The sequence below is a fragment of the Bufo gargarizans genome, chromosome 3, assembly GCF_014858855.1.
Source record: "Bufo gargarizans isolate SCDJY-AF-19 chromosome 3, ASM1485885v1, whole genome shotgun sequence".
Lineage (NCBI taxonomy): Eukaryota > Metazoa > Chordata > Amphibia > Anura > Bufonidae > Bufo > Bufo gargarizans.
Genome location: NC_058082.1, coordinates 66917917 through 66942755, shown reverse-complemented (window position 1 = coordinate 66942755; position 24839 = coordinate 66917917). Strand labels below are relative to the sequence as shown.

Genomic DNA, 24839 nt, shown 5'->3' with positions numbered 1-24839 from the left:
ATGTTTCTCAGCCTTTGTTTGTTTGAGAAATGCATATTTTACAATATTTTTTATTTACTTAGGCAACATTTAAGGGGTGGATGGACATTATGTATGCAGCAGTGGACTCCAGAAGGGTAAGAATTATTGTCATTAGTAAATGATTAAGACCTAGACCTCAGAAACATTCACTAGGACACAATGTTTACCTTGCAATCACTGTTGGGTTAGTTAACTGTGGATGGTGTGAATATAAGTTTTCTGACTATAAAATTAAACTCTGAGTAAAAATTGAAAAATCAGTTTCTGCGCATGAGCTCCCCAATACTTACACTTACCTAGTCAGTGTTGATGTTGTGATAACCTTCCCTCTGTCAACCATTTGACCGTGGGCTTGGTTTAAAGACTGGAGTTAGCCTTTGATTCCAGCAGTTGCGTCTAGAGTCTGGTTGTGTATTACAGCCAAGCCCCCCCTGCAATTTCGTGGGGACATTGAGCAAAATATATCCATTATTAGTTATTAAGGAATTTTTTAAACCTAAGGTAAAAAAACATACATATCGCTTTCCATTAGATGTTAGTTTATGTCTGTGTAAGAATGGTACAGTAGGTGAGAAGGTATAAGGCTGCCGTTGCTTTTCTAAAAGGTAGGTGTGACCTAATGTTCTAGACTCCTCTACAGAAGTGTTCTAGACGCACCAGTAGCAACACTGCCCAGGTATGTAGCTATATGGGAACATACAGTACATACTTGAAGTTGAATGGGAAGTATACAATTATACCTGCCTTCATCTGTTCCTGTAAAACTTGTAGATTTGTTTCTAATGTACAGTTGAAGGGCCTGTTTCCATCCATCTGCTTAGCTTCTGTGAAGGACATCTCTTTCCCCCTCATGCAACAGTCTTTACTAGTCGCAATCCACCTCAGATACTCTTGATAAAGGTCTATGAGGCCTGAATCTTCTTCAGTTGAAGTCTTTACTCTGTTTAATCGAATACATTTGAATTAGAAGCTTTTGAATATTATATCTGTACATTCTTCTTTGAAAGCTGAATTTACCTATGCATGTCTGCTGTGTGTATGGGGGAAACCTTACTCCTGTGATTAATGTTGATCGAATCGAAGTGAAATGAATTGACTTCGATACGAATTTCAGGAATAATTCGATTTGCCACAAATCTGAATTTGCTCTCGCTTCGTGGTAACAAATCGTTTTTTACTAAAATGGTGGCTACACGTGTTACAAAGTGAAAGTAAGAAGCCTGGGAACGCGATATGACCCATAATGCTGAGCAGCCAGCCAAGAAACTGATCCATCCCCTGTGATGTCACAGCTCTATAAAAGCCTCATCCCGAGCAGTCGTCACCATTTCACTGAGAACTGAGTATAGGGAGAGACGTGGCAAGCGCTAGGGACAGTATTTTAGCAAGCTATTAATTGTAGTATATTGGATAGGGAGAGTGCAGGGACAGTGTAGGGAGATCATAGGGAGAGTTTTTAGACACCATAGAGAGCTCATAGACAGACTGCAGTGCAGGCTCAGTGTAATCACCCTGTGAATCTTGTTCAGCTACTGCGCTATTCACACTTAACACATGGAGCGTCACCATTAACTGGCCTGGGAAAACCATGGCACAAATGTAGTGGTACAGCCTGACGCGGCAACCGCTGCCTCTCCCAGTGTAGTGGTATAGCCTGACACGGCAACCGCTGCCTCTCCCAGTGGCCCACATGCCTTCTCCAGCAGTTAGGGCTCCTCAAACTCAGCAGAAGGAATCTGTTGTTCTTCCCTTTGTCTATTGCTCCTGATGTTCCTCCTCCTATGTTTCGCCAGAAATCGATCACCAAGTGGTACAGAAAGGGCAATCTGTCACAAAGACCGTGATCGCCGAACAGTGTGTTGTCTTCCTGGCGCTAGAGTTCGACACATCGTGGCTCGGGTTGACAGATTACTGGGAGTGGCTGGAGAAGACCCAGCGGTCATGGTCCATATCGGAACCAATGACAAAGTTAGTGGAGAGTCCTTAAAAATGATTTTAGGGATTTAGGTCAAAAACTTGGGGCAAGGACCTCAAAGGTAGTGTTTTCCGAAATACTGCCTGTACCATGAGCCCAACAAGAAAGGCAGCGGGAGATTAGGTAGGTTAACAAGTGGCTCAAGAACTGGTGTAGGAAGGAGGGGTTTGGGTTCCTGGAGAACTGGGCCGACTTCTTTGTCAGCTACAGGCTCTATCATAGGGATGGGCTGCACCTCAATGGGGAAGGGGCAGCTGTGTTGGGGGGAAAGATGGCTAGAAGGTTGGAGGAGTATTACTAGGGTCTGGGGGGGAGGGTAATTACGTTATAGAATGGGAAGATTGTGCAGATAGAGACCGGGGGCAAGGTTGTGGGACTAGGGGAGGAATGGAAGGAAGGACTAGAAAAGTTCAGAAGAAAAAAGGTGTAGCGTAAAAAATATACATAAACCTCTTAATTGTATGTATACTAATGCCAGAAGCCTGACTAATAAAGCTGGTGAACTGGAATTAGTGATGTGTGAGGAGTCTATGGCATAGAAGGAATAACTGAGACATGGCTGGACGATAGCTATGATTGGGCAGTTAATGTACAGGGTTACAGTCTGTTTACAGGGAGTGCAGAATTATTAGGCAAATGAGTATTTTGACCACATCATCCTCTTTATGTATGTTGTCTTACTCCAAGCTGTATAGGCTCGAAAGCCTACTACCAATTAAGCATATTAGGTGATGTGCATCTCTGTAATGAGAAGGGGTGTGGTCTAATGACATCAACACCCTATATCAGATGTGCATAATTATTAGGCAACTTCCTTTCCTTTGGCAAAATGGGTCAAAAGAAGGACTTGACAGGCTCAGAAAAGTCAAAAATAGTGAGATATCTTGCAGAGGGATGCAGCACTCTTAAAATTGCAAAGCTTCTGAAGTGTGATCATCGAACAATCAAGCGTTTCATTCAAAATAGTCAACAGGGTCGCAAGAAGCGTGTGGAAAAACCAAGGCGCAAGATAACTGCCCATGAACTGAGAAAAGTCAAGCGTGCAGCTGCCAAGATGCCACTTGCCACCAGTTTGGCCATATTTCAGAGCTGCAACATCACTGGAGTGCCCAAAAGCACAAGGTGTGCAATACTCAGAGACATGGCCAAGGTAAGAAAGGCTGAAAGACGACCACCACTGAACAAGACACACAAGCTGAAACGTCAAGACTGGGCCAAGAAATATCTCAAGACTGATTTTTCTAAGGTTTTATGGACTGATGAAATGAGAGTGAGTCTTGATGGGCCAGATGGATGGGCCCGTGGCTGGATTGGTAAAGGGCAGAGAGCTCCAGTCCGACTCAGACGCCAGCAAGGTGGAGGTGGAGTACTGGTTTGGGCTGGTATCATCAAAGATGAGCTTGTGGGGCCTTTTCGGGTTGAGGATGGAGTCAAGCTCAACTCCCAGTCCTACTGCCAGTTTCTGGAAGACACCTTCTTCAAGCAGTGGTACAGGAAGAAGTCTGCATCCTTCAAGAAAAACATGATTTTCATGCAGGACAATGCTCCATCACACGCGTCCAAGTACTCCACAGCGTGGCTGGCAAGAAAGGGTATAAAAGAAGAAAAACTAATGACATGGCCTCCTCGTTCACCTGATCTGAACCCCATTGAGAACCTGTGGTCCATCATCAAATGTGAGATTTACAAGGAGGGAAAACAGTACACCTCTCTGAACAGTGTCTGGGAGGCTGTGGTTGCTGCTGCACGCAATGTTGATGGTGAACAGATCAAAACACTGACAGAATCCATGGATGGCAGGCTTTTGAGTGTCCTTGCAAAGAAAGGTGGCTATATTGGTCACTGATTTGTTTTTGTTTTGTTTTTGAATGTCAGAAATGTATATTTGTGAATGTTGAGATGTTATATTGGTTTCACTGGTAAAAATAAATAATTGAAATGGGTATATATTTGTTTTTTGTTAAGTTGCCTAATAATTATGCACAGTAATAGTCACCTGCACACACAGATATCCCTCTAAAATAGCTAAAACTAAAAACAAACTAAAAACTACTTCCAAAAATATTCAGCTTTGATATTAATGAGTTTTTTGGGTTCATTGAGAACATGGTTGTTGTTCAATAATAAAATTAATCCTCAAAAATACAACTTGCCTAATAATTCTGCACTCCCTGTAGAAAGGATCGTCAAAACTGGAGAGGGGGAGGGGTCTGCCTTTATGTAAAGTCCTGTCTAAAGCCCACAGTCCGAGAAGATATAAGTAAGGGACATGAACATGTGGAGTCACTGTGGGTAGAAATACATGGAGGCAAAATTAATAATAAATTACTAATAGGAGTGTATTATAAACCATCTAATATACCATAGTCCACTACTAAACGAGATAGACAAAGCGGCAAATCATTAATGAGCTGGTTATTATGGGGGACTTCAACTACCCAGATATAGACTGGGAAACTGAAAACTGTACATCTCATAAAGGAAACAGGTTATTGGCAATAACCAAAGACAATTACCTTTCCCAACTGGTTCAGGACCCGACTAGAGGGATGGCCATACTGGACTTAGTATCAACCAATAGACCTGACAGAACAACAGACGTGCAGGTTGGGGAACACCTGGGAAATAGTGACCATAAAGTAATAACCTTCCAATTATCCTTCAAACAAGCGTTTCTACAGGGAGGAACAAAAATAACTTCAAAAAAGTAAACTTTAGCCAACTAAGAGAGGCTATAGGCCTAACTAACTGGGATAAAGTCCTCAAAAATAAAAATACCACCACAAAATGGGATATTTTTAAAATCATCCTAAAATCTAATTGTGAGAGGTACATACCTTATGGGAATAAAAGTTTAAGGAACAAGAAGAAACCAATATGGATAAATAGAACTGTAATGAAGGCAATAAATGACAAAAAGAAAACATTTTAATCACTAAAACAGGAGGGTAGCGTGGAAGCACTGAAAAACTGTAAGGAAAAAAATGGAATATGTAAAAAACAAATAAAAGCCACCAAACTAGAGACCGAGAGATTAATTGCCAAAGAGAGCAAAACTAACCCTAAAATGTTCTTCAATTATATAAATGGTAAAAAGTATAAATCTGAAGGTGTCGGCCCTCTACAAAGCAATGAGGGGGGAGTTGCAGAGAGCGACGAGGAGAAAGCAAAGCTATTAAAGGGCTTCTGTCACCCCACTAAACATTATTTTTTTTTGTTTACTTATAATCCCTATACTGCGATTTATGCATACATAATCTAATTAATCATTTTGGTTCAGTAGATTGTGTTAAAAACGTGCTTTTAAAATATGCAAATTACCTTGCTACCAGCAAGATCCTAAAGACGCCCCCTCCTCATGTTGATTGACAGGGCCAGTGAACAGGATCGTCCTCTGGCTAGCCCTGTCTGCTATCAAGATCTCGCGCCTGCACCGTAACGGTATTCAGTCGGCGCAGGCGCACTGAGAGATGGCTGCTCGCTCGGCCGCTCCATCCTCAATGCGCCTGCGCCGATGACATTCTTTGTAGTCGGTTGGTCACTGCCTACGTGCGCCATCGCCCATCCTCACAAAGGTCTAACTGGGGGGACGCTCTGAGTTCACGCTCCACTGCCATGACTGCTGGAGAAAGGTGGGGGTGTTTTATGAGTAGCCCCAGCACCATCAGCAGCAACTTAAGTCTTGAGTCTCTGATGACCAGTTTTCTTCAGCCGCCTACTGAAGAAACTACCCAGCAGCATCAGGACATGAAGCAGAACCTGAACCAGCAGATGGTGGGATACTTGTACTGCACCCTGTCACCCCAGATCCTACATCCTACTGGCCGAGTTTACTCTGGGCAAGCTTTCCTGCCTTGCCATTAGTGTGGCACAAGAGCAGGTGTTTAGTGCGGTGGGTGGCATAGTTATCCCAAAGAGAACTCGCCTTTCAACACAAAATGTTGCGAGACTAACCTTTATAAAGATGAATTAGGTGCAGATCAACCAGGATTTCAAGATACTGGTGCCTGATGCAACAGACTAGATCATTCTGGCAGTATTTATCTGACTGTAGTGTGCTGCTACACTGGAAAATTTTGACAAATGGCATGTTACTTCTGGCCACATGCTGCTACCACTATTCTGATGCAGCCATCCACCTGATGCCGCACGCCATCTGCTTCTTTTTTTTGAATCAGATCTTTTTTATTGAAAAATTTATAATGTAAATACACATTATTACATGTCACAAACAAATATGACATAGAGACACATTATCCAGCAAATCTGGTAACACACAGGGTACCAAGCCATGAGTAATAATCAAATTTCAACCCAACTCCCCATCCCCCCCATCCCATCCATCCCGCCCCACCTTAACCTACACAATACACAGGCGCACTATTATATATTCCTATGCAGACGTCGAAACGACAGCCACGGTTCCAATAATTTTTCAAATTTTGCTGGGCATCCACGCTTCTGGTATACCATCCATTCATAGCTTAACATTGTGTCAACAGCACTTAAGAATTCGCCTAGGGTTGGCGGCGCTGTCTGTATCCAGTGCAGAGCGATCAGCTTTCTAGCAACATATAACACTCTACCTATAGCTATTTTATGCACCTGACTAGTGGCCAATTCAGGACGTATCCCAACACACACACTTTCGGATCAGGTGGTATCCGTACCTTGTAAACGTCCTGTATCGTCTGAGATACTAACTCCCAGTATCTCCCTAACCTCTCGCACGTCCACATCATATGCAACAAATCGGCAGAAGCCATAGAGCACCTTGGACATTCATCCGTGGGTCTAAACCCTATGCGAAACAAAAAAAACTGTGTCTTGTAGACCCTATGGACAATGAACAGCTGCGAGAGTTTACGCCCTTCACTCAAGGAAGAGAGAGGTATCGCCTCCAGTATGTCAGACCATTGGTCGTCAGTTAGCTCACCAACATCCTTCACCCATTTACTTTTAGCCACAAGCGGATGCGACAGTAGAAACTTATCAAGCAGCAGCTTGTATATACATGAGATCATACCTCTCCTTGCCCCCCTGGACAGAATATGGTGCAATGCAGCATCTCTCCCTGCCATCACAGTCACGCCTTTAAATGTGGAGTTGTACGCATGTCTCACCTGAAGATATTTATAAAAATGTGTTCTAGGTAGGTCATACAACTCCTGAAATCTGGTAAAGGACATGAACTTCTTTTCTTCCAGAAGGTGGCCCAACCTCAGAATACCCTTCCTTTTCCACGCCCCAAAATCAGACAGAGAGAGGAATTCCGGCAGCACGGGATTGTCCCACAATGGAGTGTATTCCGTGTACGCCATCTGCTTCTACTGTGATCTGCCACAATCTTGTGCTGTTACTGCGACTGCTGTTGCCACCCTCCGCACCCTGTTCCGGGGCCACTGTTGTGACTCTTCATACTGTTGCCACCCTCACCTGTCTGTTACAGTGTCGCTTGTGTCCCTTTTCGGCCATGTGGAGATCACTGTTTATGTTTCCGTTCTGATCTGTCAGAAGAACAGAAAAATAACAAAAAAAAACTGGTCCTGTCTAGAGATGAGCGAAATACTCAAAAATTCGATTTGGTCGGTACGCCTAATTTTCAGAAAATATTTGATTCCATCCAAATTCATTTGTGGTAAATCGCGTTAAAAAAACAGCTAATTCCTGGCTGCAGAGAGCCTGTATAGTAGTGTAGAACACTGTGCCTTACAGCAACAGGCATAGTGAGTCTGCTGTGGTAGTGAAACAATACTGTGAGTCAGGATGACAGGTGTCGCTCATAGAATCACTGCACACTTCACTTCTTTGGGCAGTTACGGGGCCAAAACTGACTAAATAACTCAAGTGTGAACTCAACCTTATAGGTCGATGTTAGCGTCAGGTATAAAAAAAACGTGCAGAGACCCAAGATCCTACTATAGCGTGAAAGAGCGCACTTTTTTTACACCGTCGTCATCTGATTCCACATAGATGTCTACAGAACCTGTTCTATTAAACGCTTATACAAGTAGACCCCCCCCCCTTTTCCTGACAGAGTGGAGAGGGTGTCACAGGAAGTTTGTGTTGATGTTACTGATTATTTTGCCTTCCTCTGATCCATCAGAACAATAACCCCCCAAAAAACGGATCCTGTCTGTTAAGCATCCGCCTTCACTCGGTCAGCATTTGGTCAGTAATCCATCAGTATTGCTAATGCCAAAAAAAAACCAGGAGTAGATCCAAAACAGAGATGACACGTGAATGGAATATTTGCATGTCTTCTGTGTTTTGTACCCACTCCTACTTTTGGCTACCAAATCATAAGCCAATTCTGATGGGAACATGCCTTACAGCTGCTACAGACAGGATCTCTTGTGTGTTTATTTTTTCCTTCCTTCTGACAGATCAGAAGAAGGGTCAAATAAATAATAATGTCAACCAGGCCAAAAAGACAAAATAGTGGCCCAGTCATGAAGTGTTTGTGGGGAAGGGGGGGGGGGGGCAGCATGAGAAGTCCACAGAATGGCACAAACACAGTGTGTGGTATGGCAGCAGCATGAGGAGGCCACAGAGTGGCAAGGTGACATAGTGTTGAGGTAGCAGCAGCATCAGGAGACCACGGAGAGGCAAGATGACATAGTGTGGAGGTGGCAGCAACATCAGGAGACCACAGAGTGGCAAGGTGACATAGTGTGCAGGTGGCAGCAGCATCAGGAGACCACAGAGTGGCAAGGTGACATAGTGTGGAGGTAGCAGCAGCATGAGGAGGCCACAGAGTGGCAAGTTGACATAGTGTTGAGGTAGCAGCAGAATCAGGAGACCACAGAGAGGCAAGGTGACATAGTCTGCAGGTGGCAGCAACATTAGGGGACCACAGAGTGGCAAGGTGATATACTATGGAGGTGGCAGCAGCATCAGGAGACCACAGAGCGGCAAGGTGACATAGCGTGGAGGTGGCAGCAGCATGAGGAGGCCACAGAGTGGCAAGGTGACATAGTATGGAGGTGGCAGCAGCATCAGGAGACCACAGAGTGGCAAGGTGACATAGTGTTGAGGTAGTAGCAGCATCAGGAGACTACAGAGTGGCAAGGTGACATAGTGTGCAGGTAGCAGCAGCATGAGGAGACCACAGAGTGACCCGGGGACAGAATGGGGAGGTGGGTGGCACTAACAGTACCAGCTGACGATGGTGGGTGTAAGAAGGAGCACTTGGCATCAGATGTATGGCATCAGGCGGATGGCAGCATCAGAATAGTAGCTGAGGCAGGTAGCCAGAAGAAACCGGTCTCTTTTGTCAAGGTTTGAGTGAGGCAACATGGATGATCTAATCTGATACATCTTGACAAAGGTCAGTCTCTCCACATTTTGGGTGGACAGGCGAGTTCTCCTTGGGGTAACTATGGCTCCCCGCCGCACTAAACACCCACTTTGATGCCACATGGCCAGTTGTGGCCACAAATACAGTTTGGCTGCCCAGTAGTCCAGCGGATCTTTAATGTGGGGTGGCAGGGTGCTGTCCAAGTATGCCACCACCTGCTGGTTCAGGTTCTGCTGTATGTCTAGCTGCTGGTGATTAGTTTCTTAACTATGCGGGTGAAGAAAACTACTCATCAGTGACTGTAGAGTCAGACTGCTGCTGATGGAGCTGGTACTGCTCCTGCCACCCCTCCCCCCCAACAGCCATGGCAGTGGAACGTGGGCGCAGAGGGCCCCGACCTTCGAGAGGAACTAGGTACAGAACAGCGTGACACTGCCGTGCCCTGCACATGTGGTATGTTGTTGGGGCACTGTGAGATGTCCCTGCAGTGGAGGCTGAGGACAAGGTGGAGGATGAGGAGGCAGAGGCGGACATTGTCGCAGGACTAACAGCGTGAGAACGTGGAGGCTGAAGCGGCGTCACCTGGCCAAGTTGCTGGTTTGACTGGGCAGGAACCACATTTACCAGTGGGCTGTAAAGGACATATATTGTCCTTGACCGGAGTTACAGCTCCACACGTCGGCGCTGCAGTGCACTTTGGCAGACACCGACAGGCTCAATGACTGGCCCACCTTCTGTTCTACATATTTGTGCAGGGCTGGTACTGCCTTTTTGGCAAATAAATTACGGGTTGGGACTCTCCACCTCAGCTCGGCACAAGCCATCAGTTCTCTGAAAGGTGCAGAGTCCACCACTTGGAAAGGGAGGGACTGCAGTACCAGCAACTTGGCCAGGAGCACATTCAGCTTCTACGCTGTTGGATAAGTGCACACATAATGTTGTCTCTTGGCAATCGCTTCGGTGATCGATTGCTGACAGACTGACTGACTAGGAGGAGAAGGAGCAGGAGCATCAGAACCAGCAGATGATGGGAAGGACAGACAGCTTCCTTCGACTGAGGTGGTGGAGTCTTGACTGCCTGAAATAGGGTGCGTGCCACTGGGTGATGCAGCAGTTCTGCGGCAGGCTGGAACACCACATCGGAGCCGCAGTTCTTCTAGGCCACTTTATGGTGACGCTGCATATGTTGATGCAGGGGCGTGGTGCCAACATTGGCACCCTGGCCACGCTTTACCTTCTGCCCACAGATTTGACAAATGTTCACCTCCCCTGGTTTAACAAAAAACTGCCACATCGCCGAGTAGGTCATTTTACCCCCAACACTCCTCACTGACTGACTGCTACCACCACTGCCTCCGTGAACCCCTGCACCACTACTTTCCGGGCTGATTGGCTCCTGAGAAGCGGGTGGTCTCCCAATTGAGATTGGCTACATCATTGAGTACTGTCTGCACATCACTGATATCCTCCTCAATGGTCTCTGAGCCAGGAGTCTGAACGCTCGCAACACCAGGTCTCACGCCACTCTCCTCATCGCTACTTGCCCGCCTACCGGAGGAAGCAGCGGATGTCTCCTCAGGAAGTTGGCTGGGCAGTAGCTGCTGACTGTCCTCTAGTAGCTTGTTCTGGCTGTATAGTGGAGCTGAGCCCACAGTATATAGTACTTCTCTGGCTGAGGGAACTGAAAAGGACAGAGGCAGGTTGAGGTCAGGTGAGGGCACAGGGCCTGCTCCCGGGCCATGCCAACTAAGGGTTGTGTCTAGCGAACCCACTGACTCTTGGCTGGGGGTGTCTGATGTCACTTAAGTCGAAGATCGAGTCAACCATTCAAGAACCACTGGGTTGCTGGTCAAGACACGACCACTAGCTGACACTGGGAGCTTAGGCCTCTCGAAGTCACCCCTGCTGCCATGCCTCCTTACTCTGCTGTGACCTGTGTTTGCGCCAGAAACATTTAGGCCTGTGCCCCTCCCCTGTGCAGGGCCTGTCACTTCTCTGTCTGACATACTGTTCAATCAAATAAGTAAATAAAATGGACATTCCGCCGACCCCACTAATACACGACCAAAAAAAGGTTTTAGAACATATAACTGCGGCCGTGAACGGCAAATAATATATATTTTTTTGCCTCTAATACACGCCAAAAAGGGCTGTAATTTTCTCACTTTACCGCACAACCGCTACTAAGCCCCCTTTTCCCCCCCTGATTAATACACGCCAAAAAGAGCTTTAATTTTCTCACTTCACCACATAATAGCTAATAAGCCCCTTTTTTCCCCTACTAATACACGCCAAAAAAAAGGCTTTAGAACATGTAACAGCAGCCGTGAATGGCAAGTTACGTTTTTTTTCCCCTCTAATACACACTAAAAAGGGCTGTAATTTTCCCACTTCACCACACAACGGCTAATAGGCCCCCTTTTTTTCCCCCACTAATACACGCCAAAAAGTGCTTCAATTTTCTCACTTTACCCCACAACAGCTAATAAGCCCTTTTTTTTTCCTCACTAATACACGCGAAAAAAAGGCTTTAGAACATACAGCATAACTGCGGCCGTGAACAGCAAATAATATATTTTTTTCCCACTAATCTACGCCTTAAAGGGCTGTAATTTTCTCACTTCATCACACAACGGCTAATAAGCCCTTTTTCTTTTTCCCCACTAATACACAACAAAAAAAGGCTTTAGAACAGGGATGCCCAACCTGCGGCCCTCAAGCTGTTGCAAAACTACAACTCCCAGCATGCCCAGACAGCCTACGTCTATTAGCAAAGTATTGTGGGGGTTGTAGTTTTGCAGCAGCTGGAGGGCAGCAGGTTGGGCATCGCTGCTTTAGAACATATATATAACTGCATTGCACAAGGGCTAAAAATACCCCAATAACAATAACGGTTTGCTGGAATTACAGATGCATTGCAAACCTGAAATGAGCAGCAGTATAATGGCAATTTGGATCCGCAGTCAGTGCAGCAAGGTGTAATAGAATTGTTTCTATTACCCAGGCTGTAAACACCCCTATTGAACCCTGTTCTGCTTCAATAATGTGTAGTAATTCCTCCCTATCCTTTCCCTACCCTTCTAATGCTCTTTCCCTGAACTTCTATTGAGCAAAATAGAAATTTTCAAGTCTTTCCTAGCGCTGTCCCTAGCGCCTGCTGACGTTTTTCCCTGCACTAAGTACACTGGAAAATGATTGAATCCAAGATGGCTGAGGCTATTTATAGAGCTGTGACATCATAGGGTTGACTGCTGATTGGCTGCATGCATGGCATTGTGGGTGATCCCTCGTTCCCAGAGTTCCTAACATGTGCAGCAGCCATTTTAGGAAAAAAATGCAATTAGTTTACACGAAGCATGAGGAAATTCGGATTCGGTGCGAATTGAATAATTCCTAAAATTCGGATCGAATTAAACTTCATCAGCTTTGAGTCGCTCATTTCTAGTCCTGTCGTTTGAGCGTCCATAAGGCCTCTATCACACAGTCAGTATTTTGCATCAGGATTTGATCATGGTTTGGAAGCTAAAAGTAGGAGTGTCCAAAATGCAGAAGACATGCAAATATTTCCATCACATATTATCTCGGTTTTGGACCCACTCCTGTTTTTACCTTACCAATACTGATCAAATACTGATGCAAAAAACGGACCAAACAATGACCGTGTGATAGAGGCCATTAAAGTCCTGAATTCTTTTCCATCTGAATAAAACCGATTTCAGATGTAAATGTCCTAAACTCATGCAAAATGAGTATAAGACCTCTAGCACACGGTCAGTATTTTGCATTGGGATTTGATCATGATTTGGAAGCCAAAAGCAGAAGTGGGTCCAAAACACAGAACAGATGAAAATATTTTTTTCTCTGTTTTGAACCCACTCCTGTTTTTGCCTTGCAAATACTGATTAAATACTGATGATTTGAAGGTGGAGGCTCAAGATACAGGATCGGCTTTTTTTTGGACTGTTCTTCTGACAGATCAGAAGAATTGAAAAATAAACAGTGATGCGAACACAGCCTTACACCTTCCCCACTGTCATGGGGCTACTAATCTTGCGCCACTGCACAGTTAAGTCCACTCCAAAAGATTACACCTGATGCAAAGGTTGACCTGTAAGGTTGAGTTCACATTTCTGTTATTTGGTCAGTTATTTCCATCACTTATTGGGAGACAAATTCAGGAGCCAAGCCTACTCTCAGATTAGTTATCATGATTCATACCCCTTTTTTATGTGATAGATCAACACAAAGTAGCAAGCATGTGTGACGTGAAAAGTAGATGATACATGGTTTTGAAAATGTTTAATAAATAAAATCTGGTGTGACTTTGTATTCAGCCCTTCAACCTTTTGCTGCAATTACAGTTGCACGTTTTGGGGTATGTCTCTACCAGCTTTGCACATCTAGGGGATGACATTTTTGCCCATTCTTTGAAAAATAACTCAAGCTCAGTGAGATTGGATGGTGAGCGTCAGTGAACAACAGATTTCAAGTCTTGCCACAGATTATCAATGCGGTTTAGGTCTAGACTTTTACTGAGCCATACTAATACATGAATATTCTTTGATCTAAACCATTCTATAGTAACTCTGGCTGTATGTTTAGGGTCATTGTCCTTCTGGAAATTGAACCTCCCCCTACTCAATCACTTGCAGCCTCTAACAAGTTTCCCTCCACGATTGCCCAGTATTTAGCTCCATCTTCTCATCAACTCTGACCAGCTTAGGCTACTTTCACACTTGCGGCAGTGTGATCCGGCGGGCAGTTCCGTCGTCGGAACTGGCCGCCGGATCCGCCGATCTGCTGCTGCCTGAAAGCATTTGTGAGATGGATCCGGATGCGGATCCGTCTCACAAATGCATTGCAAGGACGGATCCGTCTCTCCGCTTGTCATGCGGACCGACGGATCCGTCTTGTACATTTTTCGCATTTTTACCGATCTGCGCATGCGCATGCCGGAACGACGGATCCGGCATTCCGGTATTCTGAATGCCGGATCCGGCGCTAATACATTCCTATGGGAAAAAATGCCGGATCCGGCGTTCAGGCATGTCTTCAGTTTTTTTCGCCGGAGAAAAAACCGTAGCATGCTACGGTTTGCTCTTTTGCCTGATCAGTCAAAACGACTGAACTGAAGACATCCTGATGCAAACTGAACGGATTACTCTCCATTCAGAATGCATGGGGATATGCCTGATCAGTTCTTTTCCGGTATAGAGCCCCTGTGACGGAACTCTATGCCGGAAAAGAAAAACGCTAGTGTGAAAGTACCTGTCCCTGCTGAAGGAAATAATCCCACAGCATTATGCTGCCACCACCATGTGTCCCCTACATGGCTTGTGACAAATGGGACTTCTTATTGCTTGCTTTCAAAAATAGCTTTCTTCTTGCCATTCTTCCATAAAGGCCAGATTTTGCTCTTGTTCCATTTTTGAATGATGGATTGAACAGTGCTTCGTGCTTGGGATACTTTTTTATAACCTAAACCTGCTTTATACTTCTTCACAACTTTACACCTGACATGTCTGTTGTGTTCCTTGGTTTTCATGATACTGTTTGATCACTGATGTTCTTTAACAAACCTCAGAAAAAATAATGATAACCTAGATATAACATTCTGTGACCTGTTTAAATAGGCAGTAGGTAGGTGTGGTCATGCAGGTGGAATACTGGTGGAAGGAAGGTATATTTCAACCAGATTTCTCACCTGAGTGAAGTGTAATCCAGGAAGTGCTGTGGCCTGAACAAACTTAGTTGTTAACTACTAACATAAAGAGTTTGTCTCACCTAGGCTACAGCTGTTAGGCCTCAGTAGTCCTTGCACCATGTGCTCTCCTTGCAGGCCTCTCCTAAGTGAGCTACAGAACTCTTTATATAGCAACCTATAAAGGATAATTGCCTTCAGGTGTTTCAGGGCACACCAACAAGCTGGCCTGGAAGGGAGGGAACGGTTGTTCCCACTACCAACCTTAACAACCGTTCTGCATAATCCAGGCCCCAGGTATTTTCTGAAAAAATCTAAGTTTCAGGCCACAGTACTTCCTGGATTACACTTACTTCACCCAGGTGAGAAGTCTGGGTGAAATATACCTTCCTTCCATCAGTATTTCACCTGCATGACCACAGTAGGTTATACTGTAAATCTCCATGGCTTTTGTTAGGTTTATGTACCACCAATATTGTGGTGTTATGTTATAGTGTGGCTCTTTTATGTTGTTTATACTTGTTTGGTTTAGTGTTTTACTCTGCAATAATATAATAATTTTACATTTTAGGTCACAGAACAGCCAACATATGAAGACAACATCTACATGTACATTTATTTTGTCATTTTCATCATCTTTGGCTCTTTTTTTACCCTCAATTTATTCATTGGTGTCATCATTGACAACTTCAATCAACAGAAGAAAAAGATAAGTATTTTAGATGAATCGGTTGGGTGTGTAATTAGTTAAACATATATAATTCATAAAAATTCTTTGTACAACCATATTTAGGGTTACAGTCCCTCATTCAGTTGAGAGGCGCACTCATATACAGTGGGAGCTGTTTTTAAATAGATGAACCTCGCCTGAGTTTAACCCACAAAACCACATGGTCATTAACATTGATTGGTAATGAGCGCATAGTTTGTGCGGGTAATGTTACAGTTTAAAGAGGACCTTTCACTAGTTTAAAAAGTAAAAACTAACTATATCAGTGGGCAGAGCGGCGCCCAGGGGTCCCCCTGCACTCCCAGGCTATGAGCTGTGCGCTACGATTGGCCAGCGCTGCAGCAAGGGACAACCCTAATACAAAAACTCTGCCCAGTACAAAAGAAGGAGCTGCAGACACCGGAGCCTATACCGGGCGAACGGAGCGGCGCCCAGACTTACTAGTAAGTGCAGGGGGACCCCTGGGCGCCGCTCTGCCCACTGATATAGTTAGTTTTTACTTTTTAAACTAGTGAAAGGTCCTCTTTAAGTGAAATATGTACCCACCATATCTGGGCACGATGTCTAGCTATATGGGGCAGCTGCCATGTGGGACCATAACCTTAGGAAAGAGCTAGTTGTTTATATTAGTTTTGATCACATGGTAGTAAGGGATGAATTATATTGAAGGCAATATAGGCAGGTGTCTGGGGGCTGGAATTTTTAACATTCATACCATTTTATTTAATAGTTTTCTGCTGGTTGACCCCAGCCCCATGAATTGCCATGTCTTCCCATGTTTGCTTGCATAGGAGCTACTGCACATGTATGATCCCCTGATATTACTTATCAGTGAATGATGTTCTTCTCTTATATGGCCAATTGCATTAAAAGACTTGTGTATATCCAGCAATATATAAATGTACTAAAATGAAAACTGTCTCTCATTTCACTGGCATGAAACCACTTTGGTGATGTTTTTGCCACTGAGTTTGGATCCTCCTGGATCCTCCTTTATGGATCCATCCTACTGTGTTAGAATTTTAGTTGTCACCTGCAGTCTTCATTCTTGTTAACCTGTCATGGTGGAGTTTGCAGGTGATGAGATTCTACTAACTTAATTAATGGATACTCTGACACCTAGCTGCTCTGCTAGAGCAGCATCCAGCAAAGGCTATGCATAATTCTAGTCTTCAAATTCACCACAGTAGTTGATATCTAACACCACTGCCACTTAGGTAGACAGATTGTGAAATATACATTTCCCAGGATGAAAATTCATAAACACATTCATATTTATGCAGATTGTAACCTATTTTGTGTTTTTGTCTTCACTTTGGAGGTCAGGATATCTTCATGACAGAGGAACAGAAAAAATATTATAATGCTATGAAAAAATTGGGCTCCAAGAAACCACAGAAGCCTATACCTAGGCCATTGGTAAGACAATATATGAATATATATAAATATATGTCTATACCTAGGCTTTTGGTAAGATAATACATTAATATTTTCTTTAGTTTTTAATTGTTAAGCATAGTGGGAAGTAGATATGAGCGAATCAATTCTAATGAAGGAGCTCTTCACCTGTGAGGGGCAGTCTCTACAGGTGAAGAAGCGCCCATCGGTTATTTGATTGACATGGCCGGACATCTCTGGCAATCCTCTGACCGCACCGCAAGCATAGAAGTGCTTCAGGAGCAGCGACTGCCCATGTGGTGTGACACTTCTGGGTACCAGAGCAGTCGATGGACCCAAAGCCGAATCAGCTTGTAGATACACTGAGCAGTGGCACAGGCAGAAGATTGACAGGGCCGGACTAGATGTCCGGCAGGTGGGCGCTGCTTCACCTGTGGGGACTGCCCCTCACAGATTCATGCTAATGGAGTTGATTCGCTCATCTCTAGTGGGAACTTGTCAGGAGCACCAATGGTACTGCACCACAACGTCCACATTTGGACTCTTCATCTGGCATGTGGACCATCACCAAAGCATTTTTCAACAGTTCTAAAAATGCCACTATTCCAAATCTTTATAATCCTTGATGAATGATTGCTTAGTAATTTAGGAATAACTGATGATAAATGGGAAGTGATCTAGCACTTGAACCATTAATGCCTTGTCTTCTGTAAGCTTAACTGTTTGCTGTTTCCATTTCCCGACAGAATATAATTCAAGGTGCCATCTTTGATTTGATCACACAACAAGCATTTGATATAATCATCATGATCCTCATTTGTCTCAACATGGTCACCATGATGGTGGAAACAGACGATCAGAGCAAATATAAAGAGAATGTCCTGTACTGGGTTAATTTAGTTTTCATTTGCTTTTTTACCACGGAGTGTGTTCTGAAACTGTGTGCCTTGCGTCATTTTTACTTCACCATTGGATGGAACATTTTTGACTTTGTTGTTGTAATTCTGTCTATCGTTGGTAAGCATTCATTGATTTAACATACATATTATTATATACATGTTTTTAATGCTATGCAACCTACTGTAGCTACAGTATTCATATGTGCAGAATAGTTATTCTGTTTGATGCTCTAGTTTTTTGTTCTTGTGTCTGTATTATATGTTAATTATGATTATCTCACTTGCAGGTATGTTCCTGGCAGACCTGATTGAAAAATACTTTGTCTCCCCAACACTCTTCAGAGTCATCCGCTTGGCTCGTATTGGCCGTATACTTCGCTTAATCAAAAGTGCCAAAGGAATACGAACCCTGCTTTTTGCCTTAATGATGTCATTGCCGGCCTTGTTTAATATTGGCCTGCTTTTGTTTCTTGTTATGTTCATTTTTTCCATATTTGGAATGTCTAACTTTGCCTATGTCAAGAAAGAAGGAGGGATAGATGACATGTTCAACTTTGAGACCTTTGGCAATAGCATGATCTGCTTATTTATGATTACTACCTCAGCAGGCTGGGACGGCTTGTTGTTGCCCATCTTAAATCGTCCCCCAGATTGCGATCCTAAAAAAGAGAACCCAGGAAGTCCAATGCAAGGTGATTGTGGAAACCCCTCCGTAGGGATATTTTTCTTTGTCAGTTATATAATCATATCCTTTCTCATAGTAGTGAACATGTACATTGCTATCATCCTAGAAAATTTTAGCGTGGCTACGGAAGAGAGTGCAGATCCTTTAAGTGAGGATGATTTTGAAACGTTTTACGAAATTTGGGAGAAATTTGACCCTGACGCCACTCAGTTCATTCAGTTCAGCAAACTCCCAGATTTTGCGGATGCTTTGGAACATCCGCTGAGAGTCCCCAAGCCAAACACTATAGAACTAATTGCCATGGATTTACCTATGGTGAGCGGTGACAGAATTCACTGTCTGGACATCCTCTTTGCCTTCACCAAACGTGTACTTGGAGAGAGTGGCGAGCTTGATATATTGCGGCAGCAGATGGAAGAGCGCTTTGTAGCTTCCAACCCTTCAAAAGTGTCTTATGAGCCCATCACTACAACGCTCAGACGCAAACAAGAGGACGTATCCGCTGTTGTTATTCAGCAGGCGTACAGACACCACTTATTAAAGCGAGGATTTGTTTGTAGAAAGCCTTCTTCTACCAAAATGGAGAACGGAGGAACAAATATGGACAAGAAAGAAGGCACCCCTTCTACCGCATCACTACCATCATATGACAGTGTAACTAAACCTGAGAAGGAAAAACAAGAAAGAATACAAGAGGCAATTAGAGAGAGAGCGAAAAAACAAAAACAAGTCAGGGAATCCAAGTGTTGAGAAAAAGTGTTAACTTTTCAAATTTGCAAGCAAAGATTGTTTACAAATGTAATAAATATATCAATGCAGATCAGCAATGGAGATACTTACCTAAAGATCAATACCAAACAATCTGCTTGTTGTGACATTGTTGCATTTTACTGCATGGCAGTGACACACCACCTGGTTAAAAGACTATTACAAGGATGTTATATTGTTGGGCAGGTGGATACTGCATGTCTCCCATCAATCGATGCAACTTAGGAGAAACAACCAGAGCTGTAAGGAATAGTGCAATTCCAGATCAGCCCAAAGGAGTTTATTTTCTCATATTATTCTTATTATTATTATTACGAAAAAGCACCACTTAGGGGTTTGATTATTCATGCAAAACTATATTTGCAATGTTACATTAGTCAAGCAGCAAAACAAGACAAAAAAAAGAAAAATATCTGGCAAAAAAAAAAAAACACAAAAAATAATCACCAAAAAAAACCAAACATTATGCCCATGCTGCATAATTGTCACAGTTTATTTCATATATCTGCATAATTTTTCTACACGGGCTTCATGTGATTCGGGGAAATGGGGAAAATCAGGTTATTCTTCGAGCTAAGGGGCATTTGCTCAGGCCGATTCCAAAAAGAAAAAAAAATCGAATAAATTGTGCTCGTTCAATGCATAGAAATGACTTGCATGATGGCATGCTGTGATCAGGAATCATGCATGAAGACTCATAAAACACAAAACATCAGTACTCTGTCCACTGCAGTGGCTAAGCCATAAGTTTGGGGCACGCCGCTGAATACGGAACACTTTATCTGGAGGCAACCTAGTATTAATATATATATATACCCTTCACCAGTATTTACCAAATCTTCAAACTTTTACACGTCATGGCTAGGGATTAAAGCAAGACAGAACAATTTGTGTATGTTTATTACAGTTCTTTTAAAATGATGTCACTTTTGCACATACTACATACAAAATGAGAACTACTAGTTGCTGCTTGAGGTTTCCTTTCCTGGGGTACAATAAATAGTAAAAAGAAAAAAAAAAAGAGAAGAATATAGCTTCTAATACTATGTCACTGTAAACCAAAATCTAGGGCTTATGAAATTCTGCTTTTGTATTTTGCAATGTTTTTAGTCTCCATTCTACAAAGGGCATATATTTAGCAGATGCAAAGCTGCAATATTTAGAGACTCCTTTAAGTGGCAGAATTAAATCAGTTTGCATTGGGTAGGAATCGGTACAGATATGGAGAGGGCTTGTGAAGTAGGTCATTTTGTTTCCCTTGGGGCATTTCACAGCTTAGCACTTTATATGGCATGTTTGATCACTGTTTTTGTCATAATTTTTTTTAATTTTTGAATAAATAATGATCTGGTACCATCTTCATCATGGTAACAACGCCCATTGAATTTTAGTGCGAATGCAAATTATGATGGCTTTCACTTCCTGAAGTCTCTGTGCATTAAAACAATGCACCTCCCCCACCGGTACTGCACTGAGACACTTTTTTCCACCAATTGTGTAAGCTTTTCTTACTCGTGTGCATCGTCATCTGTTGAAATGATCTGTATGTACCCTCACTTGTTCATAAAGTGTTTTTCTTCAATGAACTTTTGTCCTTTCAGCCTTCGGCATATATATTCCATTTTTTTTGGAAGGGTAACTTCATTCTTTTTTTGGGGGGTTCTTGGTTAATGTTTTTGGAGAGAACACCTCGTCGGTGCTGCAGTAAAATTATGCAAAAAATGCATGCAGTATTTTGTTCACTAGCTGATGCTGCTGAGGAGTTTTTTTTTGGGCTTAAATGTAGGATATAAAGAAGGACATTCTCGGTGTGGACCAAAATAAGGCCTGATATTTAGCCAACTCGCAGAATGCATGAGATGTCATGTTGTCCATTGTCATTTGGTATCAGACCATAACCAACTTCTTCATTATATTGTATTTCACTGAAAATCATTACTTCTGTGCCAAGTGGAACTTAGTTTCCAAAGCAGTGGCCTAAGTGAAGCTGGTTAGCATGGAAAAGGGAATCTAAACTACAGAACAATTTATAACTTGATATAGCATTTTTTTTTCCATTTACAGCTACAATAGGATGTATTATAATAAACCAATGCCATACATATGTACAGGCTATGTTGTAAACAGCACAAGAAGCTGAAAAGTGTGGTTCAACTTTTTAAGAGGATACTATAAATGCTGTAAAATATCATTATTTTATTGACATGTTTTTTTTTGTAAATACAAACAAAAAAAATGACAAAATTAAATAGAATGGCTTCTGGCGTATGCCACTGTCATCTTTATGTTTTATTTTATATTTCTTTTGTACAATGCCAGATGCTTCAGCTTGAAATGTATATCCCTGAAGTTACAACACAAAGAATTATATGAGTCGCCTTTTCTCATTCCAGTGTGCAATAAATTCTGACCACTTCTATGCAACATTTGGCTAATGTTCATATAAATATATTTATGCTGTGAGAAGCCAAGATGTTTTTTATAGCCAATTGCAACAGATTTCTGAGGCTGGTGATATCGCAACGCTGCATTTTACAGTCTTTGCTAATGGTTTCTTTTTATCATTTGCGTGTGTGTGTGTGTATGTATATGTATATATATATATATATATATATATATAACTTTAAATTGAAATTGTGTTCCTCCGATATCTTGCAAATAATTCTTCAGTTACGCAACAAAGCTCACAATTCCTTTCTTCATTGTAGGAGCACATCTCTAAAGCAAATGCCGAATGCTAGTTTTCTTCATTTCAGGTAAAGGTAGCAGAGTGACTCCATCACCAGCAGAAACGTGGCAGTAAGGAGGCACTGATAAATTGATGTCTTACATTTTGTATGTCTTTAATTTGGGTAAGGGAAGGGGTGATTGAAAAATGAAGCTTCACTAAATAAAAACCAAGTACCAACGTAGTGTGTAGTCTGTGATGCAGTATTTCTCTGAAATTCAATGACTAAGACCAGGAGAGAGAAAAATAATTTAGAGTATTCTGAATTGTTTCAATTACTGGATTCAATAAATAGCAAACTACCAAGGGGCACTCTGACTAAAGAGGTAGATGGGCAAAAATGTCTAACACCACCACCTTAGGCTAATGTGAATTATATAGGGCAGAAATTGAGTTTAACTCAGCTCTCCTCCAGAGGAGGAAAATTCTCTCTGTAAGGGTATGACCACATGGTTAGGGTTCCTGGTTCAGTTTTAGAAGCCAAAACCAGGAGTGAAATAAAAAAGACAAGTTGTATCCGTCCTTTTATACTTTCCCTTCGTTCATGATCTACTCCTGATTGTGGCTTTCAAAACTGGATCAGGAAACCTGACCATGTGGCCATACTCTAATACCACCTATAGGTAGCTACCATGATATCCCAAGTCATGTTTCAAGACTCGTTAATGGGTCAGACACTAATTTACAGGGTATCTGTTCATAAGTGGCACTAGAGAGACAGTATTCTTTCTTGGGGAGAGTTAATTTGCCAGTAAAGGCTGTATTAGGCTGGCCGATAGTCCAACAGATCATCACTAACGAGTGATCTGATTATGTAATATTGCTACTGATTACCCGATGAACGAGCCAATGCTCATTTATTGAGCAATCCAGAATTTTAAGCAGGCTGCCGGCAGCAGATCATACGGTTTAAGCACGATCTGATGCTGGCAAACAACTAGTCAGTATGGGGACGATACCATTACAGATGCCGCAGCACTATCCTTGTCTGTTTGTACTGAATAATGGGGTTGTATGAAATTAAAAAAAAAAACGCCTTCCATCCAGAAATGTGTGCATTTATACTTTATCTTTGTTTGTGGTATTACCATTGAGCCTCATTCGAGTGAATGGGGTTGAGCTGCAATACTGTATACAGCCCATAAACAAGAGTTGTGATGTTTCTAGAGGCAGCCATGTTTTACATTTTTTTTTAATCTTCTTTTCTTTCTATAGCCACTGTGTGGCCTTGGCCTCATGTCCTGGTTTATGGTTGCTCGTGCAAAGTCTTGCATCTCTGTATGTCTATCAACAAAAATAGATGTAATGGGCGAGCAATACGTTCTCATTTGCTATGTACTTCTGTTGCCCTGTCCTAGCCAAAAGTCGCTAGCTCCCTCATTTAAGTCATAGACCACCCTGAGGAAGCTAAAACTGTGCAGAACCTATTGTGTCACTGATGTAAAGCATTTCACAATTAACCATAACCTTTATGTGACTAATCACTTTGTCTATATTATGCAAAAAACTGACCTGGAAGAATCATTTTTCCTTTATTTTCTTTTTTGTTTTCTTTAATATTCTTGAGGCAACATGTTAAGCTATGTATGAGGACACTGGTAAATCAAAGGTTACTTTAAGGTTTGGGTAGCAAAATGCATGGTGGCTAATGCTCATCGTACCTCAACTTGATTTACGAAAAGAATAATTGCTACCACAAGTCAAAAGGAAAATCCAATAAATATTAGTGTTTTTATTCTGCAAGAAAAGGATGTCTACTGTGTGCCTTTTTCATGCTCTTCAATGTCTCAAGTTCTTCAATCTCATTGCAGCTAAACAAGTTTATCAAAATTGTTTCTGTCCAAATACAGTCAAATTTGAGGAATTCTAATACTAAGCCAATCTAGGCAATGGTTATTTTCTCTGTGCATATGAATTTAATGTTCAAAAGATACACAAGGTGGGTGGGCTGTCGTGTCTTGATCAGTAAAGTCTATGGGAATTATCAATACATTCTCTAAGCAGCCCACGAGGAACAGAAATAAGTAAGCTCTGTCTGAAGCATATTCTGTTGGTAAGTTTTAATAAGGAGTGAGTTAACATTTGGATCAGGTCCTGAAAATCTCCACCATGTTTACATGCTTTTATCCTGTAATTAGGGTTTTTCACTTCACAACTATTAAAAAGGTATTCCTATCTCAGCCATTTATAGCTGAGATTGGAATAACCATCGTTTACAAAAGGCAGAGGTGGCTGTGGTTGTGTAAACAGCCAAGGTGTCAGTGCTACACTGTTTCTGTAACTACCATAGAATAAAATGGGAGTTATGCAACCAGCATAGAACAGCAAGCTATGCTGTTTCCGTAACTTCTGTAATAGGCTATGGAAACCACATAATTTCCTGTGCTATGTCGTATGTTTAGTTCCCATCCATTTCTATGGGAGTTATGGAAACTACATAACACAGATTGTTTGGCTGTTTCCGTAACCCTTTGGCCTTCGTATATGATGAGACTACCCCTTTAATCTCTATGCCAGGTTTTGCTGGAGAAAGACTAGAAATGACTAGAAGTCAGTCTGCCAGAAGCTATGAATATAGAAATAAAATGAACCTTCTCTTTAGAAGGTTATAAGTATTTTTAAATTGCCGGTTTA

The 24839-nt window shown here is 42.5% G+C and overlaps 1 protein-coding gene across 1 annotated transcript in view; it reads left to right on the top strand.

Annotated features, from left to right (window-relative positions):
- SCN8A (sodium voltage-gated channel alpha subunit 8) overlaps positions 1 to 21734 on the top strand; it is a 147154-nt gene extending 125420 nt beyond the window's left edge. The window contains exons 21-25 of the mRNA XM_044285453.1: positions 63 to 116; positions 15569 to 15710; positions 17049 to 17146; positions 17872 to 18142; positions 18312 to 21734. Of these exons, the coding sequence (XP_044141388.1) occupies positions 63 to 116; positions 15569 to 15710; positions 17049 to 17146; positions 17872 to 18142; positions 18312 to 19459 (1713 nt within the window). The 3' untranslated portion in view covers positions 19460 to 21734. The remainder of the gene's footprint in view (positions 1 to 62; positions 117 to 15568; positions 15711 to 17048; positions 17147 to 17871; positions 18143 to 18311) is intronic.
- The last annotated feature ends 3105 nt before the right edge of the window (positions 21735 to 24839 follow it).